At 39.6% G+C, this 23,220-nt stretch overlaps 1 protein-coding gene across 1 annotated transcript in view; it reads left to right on the top strand.

Annotated features, from left to right (window-relative positions):
* Positions 1-23,220, top strand: part of CNTNAP4 (contactin associated protein family member 4) — a 301,963-nt gene that overhangs the window by 254,416 nt on the left and 24,327 nt on the right. The window contains exons 18-21 of the mRNA XM_075931856.1: positions 9,977-10,216; positions 12,403-12,627; positions 14,386-14,519; positions 15,693-15,780. Coding sequence (XP_075787971.1) covers positions 9,977-10,216; positions 12,403-12,627; positions 14,386-14,519; positions 15,693-15,780 — 687 coding nt within the window. The remainder of the gene's footprint in view (positions 1-9,976; positions 10,217-12,402; positions 12,628-14,385; positions 14,520-15,692; positions 15,781-23,220) is intronic.

Genomic DNA, 23,220 nt, shown 5'->3' with positions numbered 1-23,220 from the left:
ATGTGCAAATTGGGTACCTTATTTTGAGCTTATTTTGAAATCGACGGCTGTTCCGACAAGTCTCTTAATCCTCATGGAATGAGATTGTCGTGTGGTTCGATTTGTTTTAGATCCAAGGGAAACCAGGACGCTCCAGGACTACTTAACTACTTTCTTATTTATTGCAAGCTTTAAGCAGTTAATACAGTTGTTTAAGTTTTACAAGCCTTAAACACAATTACTATACAATTTAAACCTTAAATACTATAGATTCTAAAGCAATAATGCAGTGCAAAGCAATGCAAAAGCAATTACTGAAAGATCTACTATAATACAATAATAAAGCCTAATTCACTTACACTTCACCTGTGTACTTTCTACAGTACCAGGCAGGAGGTCGTGGTTCCTTTTCTTCCCACTCAATGGAATGCCATACACTGGGTCGCCAATGTGAAGGCCTATTTACTTCGTTACATCGAGCAGGATGTGTGGGTCAATCCTGCCCATTCCCTCCCATCGATTGTTCTTACTAAGCCCAATTTATAGCAAAATAAGACTTGGTCACTCTAATAATATTTACCAGTTGATTACGTATTGTGCAGGATATGTAAAATACCCAGTGCCCCTATTTGGGGTACAGACTCCTCAGGATGTTGCTTAAAACTGTATGTGTAGTTGACAGTTTTATGACTTCATCTGTAATTTTTCTTATCAGAACAAAAGTACCAGTACAAGGTTGCTTGTACTGTGTTCTTGACGTGGTCTTGCGTACCATGGTTAATCTGCATAGTTATTCAAAACAATTCCTGACTCTCACAGCTTCCCTTATCCCAAAACATGCCTGTGTGCTTATGTGCACCAGACTTGAGCCAGTCTGGGCTTTACTTTTAGGGATTTGCAGTCAATCTCCCAGAGTTCAGTTTAGTGGGTCTAGTGAAGACACGCTAAATCAAACGCAGAGGGCACCCCAGTCGGTGCTGGTACTCCAAAGGCGTAAGGGAAAATGACAGGATCATTTGCTCCTGTCACCCTCCCCCTGTGTGGATAGCAATTTAAGACACGTCAACTCTAGCTATACAATTCACATAGCTGGAGTTGCATATCTTAGCTTAACCTTCCACTCCAGTGCAGACCAGACCTAAAAGTTTGTTACAAGGAGGAGGGAGAAAAATTATTCTTTGTAACCTCTGATAATAGGACAAGAAGCATTGGTCTTGAATTGTAGCAGGATGGTTTAAGTTGGACCTTAAAAAATTTGTTTATAACCATCAGGGAAGTTAGCTACTGGAATAAATTGCTTAGGGTAGTTGTGGAATCTCCATCACTGGAAATTTTTAAGAGCATCTGCTACATGGCCCTTGGCCCTCTCAGAGTGCAGGGGATTGTACTTACTGAATTCTTGAGATTCCTTCCAGTCCTGTGATTCTATACTTTGGGGAAGTGATTTTTACTGAAAAATCCTATCATTTTCTATCTTCTACTTAATATAGGTTGAACCTCCCTTTCTGGCATCCTTGGGGGAATTTGCTAGATTGGGGAAATCAGGCTTTCCAGGCTCTCCCAAGGCTCCCCTCCTGGCAGCTGCCCTGGGAGATCCCAGAGACCTGACCTCCTCTGGCCCAACTGCCTGAGTCTCCTGCCCCCAGCCTGCTCACGGGGCTCTGCTCCCTGCCCCCAGCTCCATGCCTGTAGCAGCCGCACATGGGGTTCCCCTACCACATGTGCAGCGGCAGCAGCTGCTCCCAGGGGTTCCCCAGCCCCTGCTCCTAGGGGGACCTCCACCCCACACCCTCCAGCAACAGCTACTCCTGGGAGGTTCCCCAGCCCCACACGTGGATGCAGCTACTCCTGGGGTTCCCCAGCCCCACACACAGATGCTCCCCAGGCTCTCTATCCTCAAGTCACTGCCCCTGCAGGCTGCCACCAACCAAACTGGCTCTATTTCCAGCTGCTCTCAACCTTTGCAGCTGGGACTCTTTGATCTAGCAACATCCGTGGTCCTTTCCAGACCAGGGAGTCCCAGACGAGAGACGTTCAACCGGTATATGGAGGAATTCCCAGTAATATAATTAAATTTGTGCTTGTGAAGCTCTTTGAACATAGAAATGCGATATAAGTGCTGTGTGATATATAAATGTTAGTAATGTCCACAAAAAATGCACAGTATTATTTGTTGGTAACATAAGCTTCATGTAATGCCTTTAAAAATGTAGTCTTGAAGACAAGATAATTATAAGACAAAAAGCATTGAGGGGTCCACATTAGAGTTAGTTTTTGTTTTTGTTTTGTTTGTTGCATACTTGGGAGGAGTTCGCAATTAAACCAGAGAGGAACAGGATTGTGGGCCAGGTGAAAGATAATTCTTAATGGAATTATTTTATTGAAGAGGAACTAGAGCTCCGTACACAGGGATTGGGATTTTGTTTTGTGTGTAGAGAAGCATGCCAATAGTAGTGGGATAATGAAACAAATGGGGTGGTGAGGCTGATGTTTTTGGCAAAGGGAGGAAGATGCAGAAAGAAAGGAAATATGAAATGTTGGCCAGAGCGGAGTATCCTTAAATGTGTTTAAAAATAGGGACAAGTGCATTCAAAGGAAGAAACTGAAAGGGTGACTGCTGTTTAATAAGTGACAATGATCTCCTGTCATATGGTGTCGCAGTATAATTCCTGTAGCATAAACAGTTGAAATTAGACCAGTTTGAATTCTGCGAGTTCTAGATTATTCAACCTGTATCCAGAATTTGGTCCACAAGAGTTACAAATGGTCTGATCTCTGCAGATTCTCTTGAAGTTTTATACAGAGTAACCTAGCTATTTCGTAAGTATTTATGGGTGACACCTCTCTGCCAGCCTCAGTATATAGAGTCTTCCAACTGCTTTTGCACTATAGAGGTCTTCTGCCCTCTACCCCAACCCCAAAAGTTCCTTTGTGGCCTAAGAGCAATAGTGCTAATAGATGGAACTGGATCTAGTGAGCCCCCACAACGTCAATGTTTTTTTGCTATTGCTCAAAGTTCTGTAGGCTGTGTAGTTTGTAGCAATGGTCCCACACTAAATCAATGTGGCTACTGCTGGAGTGGTCTGGAGCATGGCTTCAGCTGAGTGGTTGCAACCACATCTCCCTTTTTATATAGAAACAGGCAGGCCAAAATTCAATAAGTACTATTGCCACCTGTGTAACAACACCATTTAAATTTGGCTCAGCCGCCCCTCCACCTAGATAGCCAGGTGCCTGAATGAAATGGTGTTGCAACCTGGCATGTAGGAAGCCTCTCCCTGTATGATGAATTGCAAGGAAGTCTGTTGAAGTTGATTCCTTGTGTCACTGTGTGGATAAGAGATACTGATGATTCCTGAAGGAACCTGTTGAGGGTGTGGAGTGAATGTTATGGCAGGAGTGTGCTGGACTAGGTTGAGAGCTTATTAATGAGGTTCAAACCTACTAACTTTTGATTCCTAATGGCTTGCAAGAAGCTGGTGGCTAACTACTGAAGAACAGGGTTGTAAAAAGCCATATGCTAAGCAACTAGAGGAGCTAGTGAATAGGAGATCCAAAAAGGGAGTTTTTTGAGAGAGTTGAGCGGGGGTATATGAGAGGCAGATACCCCAAACAAACATACTCTAAATAAGAAAATACTAGGTCACTCATCTTCTCTCTGTGTGACAAAATAGCAAAAGAAATTCAGTATTAATAGGTGCAAAGAACTACACAGCGTTAAAAAAAAAACCAAACAAAACGATGTCCAAAATTCTTGTTACCACTGAAAAAGTAGAATTATTGAGTTTTTATGGATAGTTTTCTGTAAACATCCACTCAGTGTAGGACAGCAGTCAAAAAGCTAATGGAATGTTAAGAGCTATTTGGAAAGAACTAGACAATAAAACAGAAAATATCATAATTCTGCTATATAATTCCTTTGTAATTCCACACCTCAAAAACTGCTTGCACTATTCACACAAGAGAGTCAACCTGCTGGGTGGCTGTGAAAAGCAAAAGATATAACTGTTCATAATAGAATTAGAAAAGTTCAAGGAGGATAGGTCCATCAGTGGCTATTGGTCAAGATGGCTAAATGACACATCCTCATGCTCTTGGTATCTCTAAACATCTGAATGCCAGCAGCTGGTATTAGATGAGAAGGGACAGGTCATTTGATCTTTACCGTATTCTGTTCATTCCTTCTGAAGCATCTGGCACTCACCACAGTTGGAAAACAGGATTCTGAACTAAATGGAACATTGTTCTGACCCAATATGGTTGTTCTTATGTTCTACTTGTATATTTTGTCTCCTGTACATATACTGGTTGAAATTGAAGAGAACCAATTTAAGAAATGTTAACTTCTTTTCTGGATTCTTTATTAATTGATACATGCAAATGAAACTCTTCCTTGTAAGAAATGGATTTTGTCCTGTGGGAAAGGCGCACATTGATAATATACCCTAGATAACTCAGGCTGCTGTAAAATGATACATTGGTGACCATATTTTTCACTATTTTAAATACCAGTTTATGTCTATATTCCCAATGCTAGTCAATGTCATTGTCCAGCAATTCGCTTATGGGCTTATTGACCTTTGAGTGGAAATAATGGTAATTCATTTACCCAAACAGTTTCGCATCTTTAGACCCATCTCATATTCTGCAATAAGAATTTCAAAAATGGTTTTATTTTTTAATCTGAATAAGCAGTCTGACTTGCTTTCTTTGGATAAGGTATAACATTTGGTAATTTATAACCACATTTAACCTTGTTTTAGTTACAATGTAGAATATCTTAAGTATACTTATTATTGCACTGTCAAAAAATTGCTGTTTGCTTTCATTGAATTTTTCAGTCCCTGGGCCAAATAGAATCATCATCCATTATATTTCAATATTTTGCAATCTTTTAAAGATTTTTGCAATTACTCTTTGGAGCAGAAGTCATGCAAAGTGGCATTTGCTTAAATGTATAATATCCAAATGGAACAGTAAAAGTTTGAAGGAATGCAAATGGTTTATTAGAGCTTGACCAATCTACTTTTACTTGCCCAATTGTTTTCCCACATCTGATAAAGGGAATGTTTTGCTTTATGCCATTTTTGGCTTTAACAAATTCCATTTATATTCCATTACATAGATCAATGTGAATCTATACTTTATTTTGCTTTACAGCTAACCCAGTCTGTAGGATACTGTAAGTTTTAAAAAAACTAGCAGTTTATGCAACTTGAACTTTTTCATTATTTTCTGTTGTCAGTTTTGTTTAAGGAATAATAAAAATGTTTTTTCTATTTTTGTTAACTGTACTATCTCTCATTACTTTTACTGTCTTAGTAGACAGTGAAAACATCAAGTTAACAATGAATATCAGAGACTTACGAAGGACATTAGCAGAGTCAATCATCACTAATATGTCAACTAATTTGCATAGTAACTACCATAGTTACTCATCAGATATCTTTTTCATTAAGAACATAAGAATGATCATACTGGGTAAGAACAAAGGTTCATCTAGCCCAGTATTCTGCCTTCTGACAGTGGCCAGTGCCAAATGACAAAGAGGGAATGAACAGAACAGGTAGTTATAGTCTACACTACAAGTTTTCTCTGCAAAAATATAATGAGGGACTCATTTGCATGAGTTGCGATCTCATTTGTATATTTTCAGATGATCCGGTTTTTCACTAATCCGGTTTGCGCAAAATCCCCTTTTCCCCTAAGATCCTTATGCCCCAAAAAAGGAGGTTTACCGATCTTGCAGAAAAAGGGGGTTTTGCACAAAAAGGAAACGTCTGCGCTGCTAGTTTTTGTGTAAAAAACCTAGCGGAAAACCGGATCGGCATAAAATATGCAAATTAGATTGACTCATGCAAATTAGTCTCTCATTAGCATATTTTTGGCCGAGAAAACTCGTAGTGTAGAGACAGCCCAAGTGATCCATCCCCTTTTACCTATTTCCAGATTTGACAAACAGGGTAAGCATATCAGAGAGGTAGACGTGTTAGTCTGAATCTGCCATCATGTGCCAACAATGCCCCTCTGCTATATACATCGGCCAAACTGGACAGTCCCTACATAAAAGAGTAAATGGACACAAATCAGATATTAGGAATGGCAATATACAAAAACCTGTAGGGGAACACTTCAATCTCCCTGGACACACAATTGCAGATCTAAAGGTAGCCATCCTGCAGCAAAAAAACTTCAAGACCAGACTTCAAAGAAAAACTGCTGAGCTACAATCCATCTTCAAGTTTGATACAATCAACTAATGATTAAACAAAGACTATGAATGTCTAGCTAACTACAAAAGCATCTTCTCCTCTCTTAGAATTCACACCTCCAGACCAGCTACTAGAAGTGGGCCTCATCCTCGCTGATTGGATCCACCTCATCATCTCTAGCCTGATTCTCACCTGCATTTTTTACCTGCCTCTGGAAATTTCCACTACATGCATCTGACGAAGTGGGTCTTTGCCCATGGAAGCTTATGCTCCAACACTTCGGTTAGTCTATAAGGAGCCACAGGACTCCTCGTCGCTAGGTTAGGCATACCATCCCTGTTAATCCTGGCTAATTGTTATCAATGGACTTCTCCTCCATGAATTTATCTGCTACTTTTTTGAACTCATCTGAAATCTTGGCCTTCACAACATCCTCTGGGAAGGAGTTCCACAGGCTGAATGTGCATTGTGTGCAAAAATACTTACTTTTGTTCTTTTAAATTGTCTACCTATTAATTTCATTTGGAAACCCTTCATCTTTGTGTTATGGGAAGGAGTATATAACTCTTTCATAGGATAATAGAATTATAGAATACTAGAACTGATAGGCACCTCAAGAGGTCTTTGACTCCAATCCCCTCCCCTCACAGCAGGACCAAGCACCATCTAGACCATCCCTGATAGGTCTATCTAACTTACTCTTAAATATCTCCAGAAATGGAGATTCCACAACCTCCCTAGGCAATTTATTCCAGTGTTTAACCACCCTGACAGGAAGATTTTCTTCATGTCCAACCTGAACCTATGGTTTAAGCCCATTGCTTCTTGTCCTATCCTCAGAGGCCAGGAAGAACAATTTTTCCTCCCTCCTCCTTGTGACACCCTTTTAGATGTTTTTAAACCCGCTATCATGTCCTCTCTCAGTCTTCTCCGTTCCAAATTAAACAAGCCCAATTTTTTCAGCCTTCCCTCATAACTCATGTTCTCTAGACCTTTAATCATTCTTACTGCTCTTCTCTGGACCTTCTCCAGTTTCTCCACATCTTTCTTGAAATGGGGTGCCAAGAACTGAACACAATACTCCAATTGAGGCCTAATCAGTGCAGATGAGAGCAGAAGAATAACTTCTTGCTCACAGTACTCCTGTTAATGCATTCCAGAATCATGTTTTCTTTTTTTGCAATAGTGTCACACAGTTAAATCATATTTAGCTTGTGGTCCACTGTGACTTCTAGATTTGTTTCTGCAGTACTCCTTCCTAGACAGTTGCTTCCCATTCTGTATGTGTGACACAGATTGTTCCTTTCTAAGTGAAACACTTTGCATTTGTCTTTATTAAACTTATTCCTATTTACCTCAGAACATTTGTCTAGTTTGTCCAGGTCATTTTGAATTATGACCCTATCCTCCAAAGCAGTTGCAACCCCTCCCAGTTTGGTATCATCTGCAAACTTAATAAGCGTACTCTCTATGCCAATATCTAAATCGTTGATGAAAATATTGAACAGAACTGGTCCCAAAACAGATCCCTGCGGAGCCCCACTTGTTATTCCCTTCCAGCATGATTGTGAACTGTTAATAATTACTCTGTGAGAACAGTTATCCAGCCAGTTATGCCCCCACCTTTATAGTAGCCCCACCTAAGTTTTATTTGCCTAGTTTATTGATAAGATCATGCAAGATTGTATCTAAAGTCTAGGTTTGCTACAACCACTGTTTCTCACTTGTCACAAGACTTGTTATCCTATCAAAGAAAGCTATCAGATTGGTTTGACATGATCTGTTCTTTACAAATCCATGCTGGCTGTTACCTATCACTTTATTTTCTTCTAGATATTTGCAGATGAATTCCTTAATTATTTACTTCATTATCTTTCCTGGGTTGTTCTTAGTTCCCTTTTTATAGATGGGCACCATATTTGCCCCTTTCCTGTCTTCTGGAATTTCTCCCAATGTCCATAACTTTTCAAAGATGATAACTAAAGGCTCAGATACCTCCTCTATCAGTATTCTAGGATGCATTTCTTGTAGACATCTAACTTTTCAAAGTAATTTTTAACTTGTTCTTTTTTCATTTTATCTTCTAAACCAATCCCATTCCCACTAGGATTCACTATGTTAGGATTTCCTTCACCATCAGACTTCTTGGTGAAGGCCGAAACAAAGAATTCATTAATCAACTCTGTCATTTCCACATTTCCTGTTATTGTTTCTCCCTCTTAACTGAGCAAAGGGCCTACCCTGTCCTTGGTCGTCTTCTTTGTTTGTAAAGTACATACACTTTGGATGGTATATAAATAACAATTTTTGATGTATTATTGTAATATATAATATTTATAAATTCATAAAACCAGTTTACGAGAAATATAAAGATTTTTCTAGATACTATACATTTTAATTCTTACTTAAGGCCATTGTTTGTATTTTTATTTAATAGTGTTAACGAACTTTGTAAAAAATGTATGCACATCAAAAATACAATCATTTATTTTTTGTGCAGCTAAAACCCAGAGCTCTCCCATGTTGATTTATGTACACTAAAAACAAGGTTTTCCACTGACGCTCCAAAATTATCCAAAGGAAGAAGTAAATATGTTCTTAGAATTGTATAAAAATGACATTGAGAAAAATGAATATAGGATAAAATAAATGTGGAAATGAATAAGAATTGAATTGTATAGTACTTGCTGTTTTTACCTAAAAAAACCTAATACCAAAAGCATGTTAGACCACCAATTATTAACAATGTGCAAGTGTTGTTCTCTCAGGGATTGTAGATTGCCTCATCTCTCTGAATACCATAATGAATAAGATGTTAGCTGTCAGGAGACATACTGTACAGAAACAATGGTAATCAAATATGAGACCACAAAGGAAGATATGTAAGTAAGATCAAAGGACTAAAAACCACAGTAGTCAGGTTTCACTTTAGTCTTTTTCCCTCCCCTCTTTTTCCAGCTGTAGCTGAGAACACTAAAGACTGGCTCTGTTAAGGCTCGAGCAGCAGTGACAACTAAATATTGATGCTGACATGAAGACTGCTGAGTGAAGTCTTGCAGTAACTAAATATTTAGATGGATCCATTAATAGAAAAAAATGGCTGAGTTCTTATAGTGCTCCTTGCCTAGAAAACCCAGTGAAGTCAATGGTATTTACTGATATAGAAAAAAATAGGAGAGTGGGCAGTAAAGTAGTGGTTGTATTCCACTTTAAAAGCTTAGTAGCACTGAAGTAACACTGTTAAGATAATGGAAAGCCCAAGTCATGTATGTAACTTAGAAAAGTCAAGCATAGAATCATCTGGAGAAAAGCAAATTATTCCCATCCCTCTAATTTTACAGTTGGGAAACTGAGGTATTGAGAATCTAGGTAACTTGACCAGAATCACAAAGGAAGTCTGCAACAGAGTTAGGAATTAAATTTGGGTTTACCAGATCCCAGGCTAGTGCCCTAACCACTGGACTATACCTCCTGTCCTCACATAGAGGTGTTGGTTTTTTTAAAAAAATCTCATGCTCACGTTTTTCTTCTGAGAATGAATATAATGTACCTTTCCTTGGTATCTTTTATTGTGCAAAAACTTTTCTTTTGATAAAAAGTTTGACCATTTTGTTCTAATTATTTGACAAAAACAAAAAACAAACAGAAACCCAAGGCATGTCCAGAGTTACTTATAAATATTTGCAGATGTATGGACCATAATGGAATGTTTGGGACTGTAAAACACACAGACTTTTCACACATCAATTCTTTTAATTTTAAAAGCTCATATTAATTTATTTCAGGTGGTACAGCATCCAGACAGAAAGGATTCCTGGGATGTATTCGTTCTTTGCGGTTAAACGGAGGAGCCCTTGACCTGGAAGAGAGAGCAAAAATAACCCCAGGAGTAGAACCAGGTTGTCCTGGACATTGTAGCAGCTACGGTAACCTGTGTCACAATGGAGGAAAATGTAGAGAGAAATACAATGGATTCTCTTGTGACTGCACTTTCTCTGCTTACACTGGGCCATTTTGTAAGAAAGGCAAGCATAAATAGTAACTATCACATGTGGCAGCATGTACCTACTGAGTATTGATTAGAGAATGATCTCTTCTGGCATTATGAATTATTGAAAATGATAATCCTTGCAAAGGATTCCAACTCATACAGTCTGGAGCAAGCACTATGGCACTATCTGAAGAACTTCGGTTTGCAAAAATGTCTTTTTAATTCATCTTTATTTAATGTAGAAAAATATGCTTTCAGCTGTATTTCTGTAGAGCCAGTGGCTAGTTCACTTAAACCCCATAATGGGTCTCCAAAGGATTATATTCAGTGTGTACTGTTTAAAGATGATACTCACATTACTTGAGAGGATCAGTGACCTTCCCTGCTTGATGCAGAGCTGCTATTGGGATCAAAAATGACCACTGCTAACTGCAGTAATGACTTTTGCTTATGCAAAGAGGGTTTAGAAAGCTGTTTGTCTGCACCTGCCAGATAATAAACCAAAGAACTTAAAAAGGAAGTCTACATAGTTTAGCCAGTTAATCTCGGTAAATGATTAAACTAGGGCATGTGAGCATTCTATTCTAGGTTTTGAGGCTGGAAAAATTATATGTTAAAAGATGCTGTCACATTTTTCAGTGTTTGCTTTCTTTTTATAAGATTCTACTTAAGCAATGTATTTTTAAAGTCAGTAAGCAAACTCCTTATTTTCTGCCTTCAAATCCAAATTTCAAAAGGGTGGTTAAATATGGGAGGGATAAGAGGGAGAGATCTGTTTTCCTGAAGGCAAGAGCTAGACGGCTTCCATTACTTGAAGGTCTCGAGAATATGAATGGGCCTGCAGTTAACATTTTCCATTCTTTGTGGTTTACATTTCTCCAGAACAGCTTGCTAGGGATATTGCACTAATGGTCAATGAGTACATCACTGATTTGAATTTTCAGTAATCATATAATGCACATAATATTTCCATTATTTTTGTTAGTCTGGTGAAATGAAGGCCTTGCTTCCACAAATTGCCGAGTGTCTCCTGCGATGTGCTGAGTGACCTCAACTCCCAACATTATCAGTGATCACATTCAGGGTCAGGCCAAAGAAGCAGAAATGGAGCAAAATGTGCTCTGTCATTTCTGTTAAGTAGTCAATGCATCCTCTCAAACACCCCTTACAGTAAAGGACTCATATACATTTAATCTGCAAAGGTAGTACATAGAACCCATTTTTGAGAAAGTATCAGCTTATGCATAAAAGTATCAATACATGATCAGTTTCTTGAAAATAAGGTTTGTAAACCTGAAAACCCAAGAAATTCCTATTGCATGATTTCATCTGACATTTCATTTATTTAATTTTTAAAATAACTCCCCCCAATATGGCACCTAACTATTCGGTTCATAGACTGGAGAAATAATATACTGCAAAAGGAAATAGGAACTTTTTAGCAAAAGCCATTTGAAAAATCCTATGATAGAGACATGTGAGATCCAGTCCCACATAGTCCATGGAAGTGCACAGCAGTAATCATGTTTGCAAGATAAGTCTCTTTATCCTGTTTAGGATTTGAAACCTCACTGATTGAGAAGTTTTAAACTAGACAAGGTAACATTAACCTATATACTGTAGGGACTAATCCTGTGCTACAACTGGAAGCATGGGATAACCTACCGTAATAGGCTTTCTTCATCTTCAGACTATATCAAAAGTACCATGGTCTAGGTGTTTTCACTCCTAGGTGGCATGGTAGTTTCCTAAATACCTTCAAGGTGAGAGGGCTGTGTGGAAAAGAGAAGATAACTCCAGTGTGTGTTATCTGTACCAGGTCTTTTCTACAGTGATTGATGGAAGACATTCTGTGCCCCATCCTATTCACTCTGCCCCCTCCTCCAACACCCAATCCTAAAACAGAGAGCATCTACACAAGGTCTGAAGGAAGGCAGGATTGTTCAGCAGAAATAGGCAAACACACAAACAGTCTCACAAAGAAGGGGCAATCTGAATGCAGACGTTCTCCTCCATGTGTGGATCGGTTGTTGGGAGGATAACCTTGGCCCATATTCTCATCTACTATACAGATCAACAGTGCTACTGATACTTCTTTTCCAGGTTAATCATAATGCCTATGAATACTTTTTAAAATTCTTTCTGTAAAAAAAAAAAAAAAGCAAAACTTTTATATTTGGTTGCAGGGTGTTAACAAAACTGAATTACATGTTGTTTCAGAGATTTCTGCTTATTTTGGAGCTGACACCTCAGTAGTGTACAATTTTCAAGAGTATTATACCTTAGCTAAAAATTCCAGTTCTCACGCTTCTTCTTTCTACGCTGACATGACTCTGACCAGGGAACTGATCACATTTACCTTTCGGACAACACGGACTCCAAGCTTACTGCTGTATGTGAGCTCCTTCTACAAGGAGTATCTCTCAGTTGTTCTTGCCAAAAATGGTGAGTTTTCAACAACAACAAAACCGAATGAACAAAATTACAACTAACCTTCAGACCTATGTAACTCAGAATTTCTTCTGATTCTCTTACCTGAATCCCAGACAAGCATGCATTTTTTTCTATTGTCACTTCCTTTAGGTGTGAGATTTATTTTTCAGCAAAGCCAAAACAAAATGCTTTCCACATGCAAAATTATTGCAGCAATACCTGATCAAAGTGATTTCTTCTTACAAAATTTTCTTAATCCACGTGGGAAATAAATGTGTAGCATTAATGCTGGAAATATTTTGCAATTTATAAAAATGTTCTAAATTATCTTTGCTCTTGACAGATGTTTACTTTAACATTCTTGCAAAGCACAGAAATGACAAACATATATAGCTTTGTGATAAACAATATTACACTTTATCTTGGGCTATGTCTAGACTACCTCCCTCTTTGGAAAGAGGGATATAAATTAGACATATCGAAATTGCAAATGAATTCAGGATTTGAATTTCACATGCTTCAGTTGCATAATCGCATCATGGTGTTTTTTTAAAAAAATGTTATTTCGAAAGTGAAACCGTGGTCTAAACGTGGTTCTTTCTAAAAGAAAAGCCTTTTTCAAAAGATCCTGTAAACCTCATTCTTTGAGGAGTACAGGATCTTTCAAAAAAGGCTTTTCTTTTCTAAAGAACAGCATCTAGACTGTGGTTTCACTTTCAAAATAGCGTTTTTCGAAAAAATGCTGTGATGCGATTATGCAAATGAAGCACGGAAAATTCAAATCCTGGCTCATTAACAATTTTGATATGTCTAATTTACATCCCCCTTTCGAAAGAGGGATGTAGTTGAGACATACCCTTGATTTTATATTATGTTACACTGGACTCAATAAACTTCTGCAAACTGTTACTGTTGGCCAAATTTTGACCAAACTGAATTCATATTAAGTCAATGGAGCTGGCTCATTTACGCCAGCAGTTAATTTTGTTCAGTATCCTTGTTTTCAAATGTTTGCTCTTGTTTTCCTGATTCTATGTACTTTGTCTGCCTTGCACAATACATTGGCTAATGTTATACCCCTATCTTCTAGTGAAAGATAGGGGTATAACAAATGAGATGTGTTCACGTGTTCGGGACTTAGAGTTTTTTGTCTAGCAGAAAGCAATACAATTACTTTTACAGCTAATAGTGATTCTCCCATATTTCAAATAGTGTAGGTTTGTGTTCTGAAGCATAGTCCTAAGAGCTGTCTCTTCTTAAAACATGAACTATGTAGCACCGCTACATAGTTTGGTAAATAGGAACACCAGCTGTTCAGGAACACCAGGCAAACATTTGGTAAACAGGAACACCAGCTGTTACACTTATCACAGTGTGGGAGAATACCATGTTTTTCTCCATGTCCTGCCAAATCATCTCTGAGTTATAGATGCTATAAAGCAGCTCTTGGTTCATGGACAGTGCTAACTACTGTGGAACAACAGTTGATATGAGCTGCCGTATTAACTCACCCGCGAGGCTAAACTGTGGCAATTTGCTGTTCAATGATTAATCTTAATTTTGTAATCCAGACCAACTGTGGTTTCCAGTCATTATTTTTATTTCTTTCATTTCATTTGTTTCTGTTAATTAAACTGTTTCTTTATGCCAATTGGACATTTATACAACTTTTCATATCATGCATGTCTCAAAAGGGTGATTATTGTATATATCAGCTACACTAGCTATTTTTTATGTCCTAACTAAAAATATCCTACTCCATCCCTTCAGGAAGTTTACAGATCAGGTACAAGCTAGACAGTCATCAAGATCCTGATGTCTTTAGCATCAACTTCAAAAGCCTGGCTGATGGGATGCTTCACCATGTCAAGATTAACAGGGAAGAGGAAATGCTCTTTGTAGAGGTAATGCAGTAGTGAACAAAAAAGTGGGTTGTCATCAAATGGTACAAGAGACAAAGCAAAATGAGATAAATAAATTCAGTAAAAGTGTGTTTTAATATCCCAAAGAAATAAAGCAAAGCACAGCAGACTCTTGCTGCACTGTGCGAATCTAGGCGAAAAAAAATCCCTTTGAGGGTTTGACATTCACCTTGTCTGTTTTAAAAAGTCATTTCCACCTTCTCGTTTCATTTCAGTAGGCAATGAAATGATTTCTACTTCAACCTAGATTTTATGATTGCGGAACTCTCTACTAATCACTCCAACAATAAGAGATTTCAGTTATTCTGCTTACGTTAATGAGGGTACAAGAGAGCAGAACTGACAGCAGCAATTTAACAATAATTTAAAACAAAGTAATTGCTCTGGTTTTCAAAGAGTAGTACCTAAAGCCCTTATTTTCTTCAATAGGATTTGCAATTGCTCAGCACTTCCCTTAGGATTACAGAAAAACTTGCTAGGAAAATATGTTTGGACCTACATTGATTCATGATTTCTAGGGAAAGTGAAAGATAAGCTAACACAATTCTAATTTGTAAAAACTGGCATCGGGAAAAAGGCTGTATTGTAAAATAAATGTTGATGATTCTGAACAATACAAATAATATAATATATTTAGATAAGAACTAAATAATGCAGATATGCACTGTCACCAGCATTTCAAGGCAAGCAATTTATGTAATGATTCTGGGAGCACAGCTTTCATGGCATAACTTTTAATTGTTTCATGTATAAAGTTTCATTCTGAGATAAGCAAGAGTCTTATAGGGTTTTTTTCAAGTCCTTTGCATCTCTTCACAAGGCATACTAATTTTTCTGCCTATAGATGAATACAAAGGCATTATCTAAACAGTTTAGAAAAAGGAGAATTTTATACTAAGGTGGGGATACTTAAATATACCTCCGTCATAATCATAGTGTTCTGAAGAAGTTATACCACGTTGTTTATAAAATTGTCTGCCTTTTAATGACTGATTCATTTCTTAGAATTGCTATCCTCATCTTTATAGTATGATTGACAAGTTGTTCTTTTCTCTCTTTTTCTTTCATCTTCTCTCATCCTCCCCCCTTCCTACACATCCCAACTAAATTCTCTTCCATTATGCTACTTCTCTTTCTCACTGAACAATTTTGCAGATTAACCAGAATGAAAGGATGCAATTCATTCTGTCTTCAGGTACAGAATTCAATGCAATCAAATCCCTTGTGCTTGGCAAGATTTTAGGTAAGTAGAACACCATACATTTATTTCTGAAACATGGATCAAAATGTCATCATGCCACATAAAAAATAGCCCTATTCTTATTCAGAGACATTCATTGTCTTACATTTAATTAGACAATGAGTGACAATCAAAGTAGAAACTTCAGTCTTGTCAAAGTGCACATATAATCATGGGTAAGTGCTTACTGCAAGATGAGCAAGTGGATTCCATTAAAAATAATTTCACACTTATCTCTCTCATTTTGCAATCAAGCATAATGAAACATGGCATTTTTCTTACACTCTAGGAAAACTAAATCATGATCAAATCATATGTTTAGACCCAGGATTAATCATTAATTAGTTGATGTGGTAGAGATACTTCCTCTAATTTTATTTTGAACTGTGCAGCTTGGGTTAAGTTGTTGTGAGTTAAAATGTGCAGTGATGGGTTTTTTTAATTGATTAAGTTATGGATAGTGACCAAGTCACTTGTCTAGTAGTGACTTGTCAATAGCTGTCTGTTATATATCTCTCTAATAATGTTCCAGGTGGAATTTACCTAACCCCAGGTGCCATTCTTATTATTCCTGTCAGTTATATTTAATTAAATAAACTGGAAGGGATGATAACCATTCTCAAAGACAGTCTTCTTCATATTATTTATTATGAGAGAGAAGATTGACAGAACAAGGCGTACAAATGGGGAAAATTTGAAGGGAATGTCATTTCCTTAGTAGAGTAGTTAGAATGTTATTGTATCTCATCATGAAATTACTTGCTCTTCCAGCAATTTTTGACAGAAACATTTGGTAACAGCACTGTTTAGTAAAGAATGTCACTTTGACTCAAAATATCCATCCTCAAATATTTACAAACTTTTTTTTTAAATTAAGTATCTGTTTGTTTAAAATATCATTGTATGAAAGACAAGTATGGCTGATCCTAAATGCATAAGACTGTGATTTGTTAACAGATCAGGAATTGAGTATTCATCATAAATCGCTATATAACTCCTTAGCGAATTCCGTACTGAAAAAAAATTCTGCACCCAATATTTTCAAATTCTGCAGATCTTGTCAATAAATAAGTGTGAAAGCTCCAGCATGGCAGCAGGGAATACAGCCGCTGGCTGCACAGAGTAAGCAAGTTTGGGAATATCTCTGAAGACCTCCCTGGAAACAGGGACTCAGCATTGAGGCTGTATCTGACACAGCACCAAGGTTGTGACCACCCCAAAAAAACCCGGGACACATTCCTAAATGCCAGGCACATGTAATATGGGTAGTGATAGAAATATAGCCGTGTTAGTCTGGTGTAGCTGAAACAAAATACAGGACTAAGTAGCACTTTAAAGACTAACAAGATGGTTTATTAGATGATGAGCTTTCGTGGGCCAGACCCAGGGTATGTCTACACTACCCCGCTAGTTCGAACTAGTGGGGTAATGTATGCATACCGCACTTGCTAATGAAGCCCGGGATTTGAATTTCCCGGGCTTCATTAGCATAAGCGGGGAGCCGCCATTTTTAAATCCCCGCTGCTTCGAACCCCGTGTAGCGCGGCTACACGGGGCTCGAACTAGGTAGTTCGGACTAGGGTCCTATTCCGAACTACCGTTATTCCTCATGAAACGAGGTGTACCGGTAGTTCGGAATAGGCACCCTAGTCCGAACTACCTAGTTCGAGCCCCATGTAGCCACGCTACACGGGGTTCGAAGCAGCGGGGATTTAAAAATGGCGGCTCCCCGCTTATGCTAATGAAGCCCGGGAAATTCAAATCCCGGGCTTCATTAGCAAGTGCGGTATGCATACATTACCCTCCTAGTTCGAACTAGGAGGGTAGTGTAGACATACCCCCACTTCCTCAGATCAAATAGTGGAAGAAAAACACTATTCTTCCACTATTTGATCTGAGGAAGTGGGTCTGGCCCACAAAAGCTCATCATCTAATAAACCATCTTGTTAGTCTTTAAAGTGCTACATAGTCCTGTATTTTGTAATATGGGTAGTACACTCAGCCTAGCAGGATCCAAGTGTGGAGGGGATTAGCGTGTGGGGAGGGTAGATCCAGAGGTTTTGGGGCAATCTGGGTGCAAGCAGCTAATTGGGGATCTTGATGCACTGCTGCTCATCTGGGGGTTACTTATGCAGAAATAATGGGAGTCTGCAGGGGAGCCTTGGTGATAGTAGTTAGGGATGGGGGAGAGGAGATGGGTGTGGAGGGATCAGTTGAGTGGTCCAGGTCCAGGAAATGGGGCTTATTAGGGTGGGGGTTCAATCGGTTTATAAGGGTTCCCCAGTTGCTGTTGTCAAGAGGATGACACATTCCAGGCTTATGCTCTCACAGTTCCTTTACCCAATTTTTTTTGTCATCTATCCTCCTTCCCCCTTGTCCACTCCCATGTCACATCCTCTCTCCTTTCTCTCGCCAGTGTAGCCCGACCTTATGCATCTCTCCTCAATTGCCTCCCTCTTCCACTGCCCTATTTCCTCTCCATTCCCAGTCTTTTAAGGTGATAAATCTGAGCATGTGTCCCAGATTGAGGTGTCATTATATGAGATTTTAGAACCTCTGGAGTTCCTGGCATTGGCCACTGTTGGAAGATAGGATATGGGATTAGATGGACCTTTGTTCTTACCCAATATGTTCTTTTGTCCACCCCTCTCCCCACCCTCCTTCCTTCCTTCCCCATTCCTTTGCCCTGCCCCACATCTCAAATACTGTGTACAGATGTAGTCGCCTTATCTCAAAAAAGATATATTGGCATTGGAAAAGGTTCAGAAAAGGGCAACAAAAATAATTAAGGTTTTGGAATGGATTCCATATGAAGAGAGATTTAGAAAGATAGTGACTTTTCAGCTTAGAAAAGAGGAGACTAAGGGGGATATGATAGAGATCTATAACATCATGATTGATATGGAAAAAGTGAGTGAGGAAAAGTTATTTACTTGTTCCCATAACATAAGAACAATGGGTTACCAAATGAAATTAATAGGTAGCAGGTTTAAAACAAACAAAAGGAAGCTTTTCTTCACACTGCGCACAGTCTGCCTGTGGAACTCCTTGCCAAAGGAGGTTGTGAAGACCAGGAGTTTAATAAAAAGAACTATATAAATTCATGGAGGTTAGGTCCATCAATGGCTATTAGCCATGATGGGTAGGAATGGTGTCCCTAGCCTCTGTCAGAGGCTGGGAATGGGTGACGGGAGAGTGACTGCTTGATGAGTCCCTGTTATATTCACTGCTTGTGGAGCATCTGGCATTGGCAGCTGTCAAAAGATTAGATACTGGGCTAGATGGACCTTTGGTCTGACCCGGTATGGCCCATGTTATGGTCTTATATTCTTATGTACATGGGCACTCAGCCTTGTACAGGTTGGATCTCTGTGGTCTGGGACTCTCTGGTTCGGTAACAGATATTGGTGGACCAAAGAGCCACAGCCACAAAGATTATGAGTGACTGGGAGTTCAGCCAATGTGGTAACCAGCAGCCTGCAGGGCCGGTCACCTGAGGGCAGGGAACCCAGCCAGTGGGCCAGCAACCAGAGTGAGGCCAGCAACTGGGGGCAAGGAGCCCTGCCGGCTTCAGCAGGCTGGTTGTGGCCTCACCAGGCAAGGGCTGAACTCCTCAGGCCGAGCCAGGGTAGAGGGAAGGGAGTCTCGCTGATGGGGAATGGAGCTCCACCCGCCAGAGGACAGGGAGCCCCACCATCCAGAGCAGAGTCTGCTGCTGGGAGTTCTGCCAGCCAGAATGAGGATAGGGACTTAGATTGGAGCCCTGCCAGCCAGCTAGGGGCAACACACTTGCCAGGCTGGTGGCCAACAGGTGAATTCTGGAAGATCCCCAGACCTGACCTCCCCTACTGTGGCGAACATGCTTGTCTGGATATGCTCAGGCCCCAGAGATGATGAACCAGGGGGGGTCTAACCTGTACAGAAACAGGAGAGAAAGAGAACATGACTGGCACTAGAATACAGAAGGCAATTTGCAGCTATAGAGTGAGTGAGCCCCCTCTCACTGGGCAGCTCTACACTTGCAGACAGGTCCTTTACATCCCTGTAGAAAATGACAGGGAGGCAAATTAATCTGCTTAATTCTGCAGATTAATCACAATGTTGTGCAGAATTCCCCCACACATAGCATATGGGATATATTTATATTCCTTCTATAGGTTTGTAGAAACACTGTTTTATACATTACCTCCCCATAAACAGAAATTTTAAAAAGTGTTTCTTAAACCCATTTACAAGGCTTTATTTTACTGCCTAGTGTCTAATGTGCCCCTTGTGGTACATTAGCTCTGGGAATAATGACACAGATTTGGTAAGTCAGTGTTTCTGCCAGAAATACTGTCTAAGGATGAAGCTAGAATACCAACTAGAGCCTGGATCTCAAAATGTCCACTCTACCATCGGGCTGGTGTGGTAACCTTGGAAATAATTATCTCTCTATAGACATGTATACTGAGCTTATCATATCTAAAAGCTTTATGTACATAAAGAAACACTATTAAAGCAACAATCAGTTCTCCATCCTCCTCTTGGAATAAAAAAGGTCTTAATTTGTTTATCCTATTTATCAGTTCTCTGCCCTCATCCAGGTTTAATTTGGTACTGTATAGATTCTGCTGGGCTAAACTGACTCTATATTAGCTTCATGTTGACCAATACTCCTGCATTGTAATGTATTGATATAGAGAGACATAATTGAGGTAGCTGCTGTAGTCACATTTTTTAAAAAGATAGATTATTCACTAGTCCTTACATAAAACCACATAATTCACAGTACAAAAGACAGAACTATGTAGCACTTTAAAGACTAGCAAGATGGTTTATTAGGTGATGAGCTTTCGTGGGCCAGACCCACTTCCTCAGATCAATATGTGGAAGAAAATCGGCACAGCCATATATACCAAAGTGATACAATAAAAAAAATATACATTGGACAAACGTCTCAGACACTTCGCCAAAGAATTAATGCACACAAAACAGACATAAGACTCTCACAGAGAGAAAGCTGTTGCTTGCCATTTCAGCCAGACTGACCATTCCCTCAATGACCTTAAAACATGCATATTGCTTCAAAGAGACTTTAACTCCAGACTTCAACGAGAAGCTTCAGAATTGTCATTCATACTTGAATTTGACACTTTATGTATGGGTTTAAACAAAGACTCTAATTATCTCACCCATTACAAAGATAGCGTCCCCTATTATCATCCCTATGTCATTACCTCACAGACACTAACCTTCCTCCCTCATCCCCACTCTGTTCTAAAATTTGATTTGTCAATTTCACATGCATTAATTTTTTTGATTGTCTCACTTTGGTATATATGGCTGTGCCGATTTTCTTCCACATATTGATCTGAGGAAATGGGTCTGGCCCACGAAAGCTCATCACCTAATAAACCATCTTATTAGTTTTTAAAGTGCTACATAGTACTGTCTTTTGTTTCAGCTAACCCAGACTAACACGGCTGCATCTCTATCATAATTCACAATAGTAATTGGTGGATGTCTTCATTCAGAGCTATTTGACTTTACTTATGTAATTTTATAATTTTGTATAGAAGATTGTTAATCAAAGCATACTACTACTAATAGAGATAACTATTTTTGACCAGTATATGTTGACAAGTACATATATCATCATCATGTTTATTATCTAAACCATATTTTCACTAGCACAAATAATATAGTAATTATGTAAGGTAAATTTGTGATACTCCTGTTAGGCTATGTCAAGTATCCCATAACAACTTGCATTAGCCAAAGTAAGATTTAGCATAAGCAGTTAGGAAAAATCTAAAAATCAAGATGTGTTTGTTATTTGTCTCAGCACAAGCTACTGAAGTATCTTCATGGACCAGTATCTTGAATGCTAGTCAGGGAAGTAACAGCACAAGTTAGGAAAATGGGACAAACAGAAGGGTTGTTTAGAGATAGGTAAGGGAATGTATAACTTGTATAATCAATGTATAAGTAATAACAGCTGAAATGTGTAATTTTGGGAGCACATTTTCTATGTAACATCACTACACAGGACAATGTCCTGAAGACTTTTTCCTGTACGGTAACTCCTCACTTAACATTGTCCTGGTTAACGTTTGTTTCATTGTTACTCTGCTTAGCTATTAGAGCATGTGCTCATTCAAAGTTGTGCAATGCTCCCTTATTACATTGTTTGGCTACTGGCTTTTCCACTACTTACAGGATTTTCTGGAAAAGCAGCTTGTGCTTGTGGGGCTTATGCATGTGCTGGCAGGCCCCCACCATCTCCCCTTCTAAGTACCGCGACAACTATTTAGTTGTGCAACTGCACTTCAGCTACCTCTCTTCTCCCTACCCCCACTGCCCTGCTGCCCCCTACTTAGGAGCTGCTCCAGGGAGCTTCCTTCTTGCTGTATGCCAGGAGTAGGAGGTGGGAAGTGGAGGTGCGAAGGATTTCAAGAAGTCTCCCATTTCCGCCTTCCATCAAGCCTACCATTCTGCAGGGAAGTTTTTTGTAGCACCTGCCCTGCCTCTGTTATGTTTCTTCCCTTCTGTCTGTAGAGCAGTGGTCTCCAACCTTTTTGACCACAAGATCACTTTTTCAATGTAAGTGCAATGTAAGATCTACCTCAAACCCAAATACCCTTGTCCCGCTTTCTTCCCACCCCTTCTTTGAGACCTTGCCCTGTTTCACCCCATCGCAGAGGCCTCACTCTTTCCCCCTTCCTCCCCGAACCTCCTTTGCCTTCACCAGACCGGGGTAGGGGGTTGGGATACAGGCTCTGGTTTTGGATGAAGGAGTTTTGGGTGTGGGAGGGGATCCAGGCTTAGCCCAGGTGGGGCATTGGGATCCAGGAGGGGCTTCAGGATGTAAGCTCTGGGAAGGAGTTTGTGTACAGGGGGACTCATGACTGGGCAGTAGGTTGGGTGCAGAAGGAGGTTCAGGGATGGTACCGGGGTTTAGGAAGCAGGCTCTGGCTGGGCACCATTTAAATGAGACTATTTCCAGGTGGTGGAGCAGTGGGGAGAAGGGAGGCTTACTCCTGCCCTGGCCCTTTACCACTCCTTAAAGCACCTGGCATGTACAAAAATGGCTCCATCACGCCATGTGCTGCCCCTCATCTACAGGCAATGAGCCCACAGCTTCTCCTGGACATGGCTCCCCGTAATTGATCAATAGGAGCTGCAGGAGTGGTATCAGCAGGCAAGGACAGTGTGTGGAAACCCCCTGCTCTGCCTTTCTCAGGGGCTGCAGGGACATGCCAGTCACTTCCAGGAGTAGCAATTACCATGAATCCAGCCACGACAGTTTAGCTATTTTAGAACTCACAACTCAAAGAATTAAATTTAAGTATAAGAGAGAAATGAAAATTATGAAATGGACAGACCAGTCAAAAACCAAAAGTAACCCACTTTACAAGCTGTAAAAGATGTAACAACAACCCCCCACCTATGTGTTGGGTC

Source organism: Pelodiscus sinensis, chromosome 6 (genome assembly GCF_049634645.1).
Source record: "Pelodiscus sinensis isolate JC-2024 chromosome 6, ASM4963464v1, whole genome shotgun sequence".
Taxonomy (NCBI): domain Eukaryota; kingdom Metazoa; phylum Chordata; order Testudines; family Trionychidae; genus Pelodiscus; species Pelodiscus sinensis.
The sequence above is the reverse complement of the archived record's forward strand: the minus strand, read 5'-3'. Positions and strand labels throughout refer to the sequence as shown.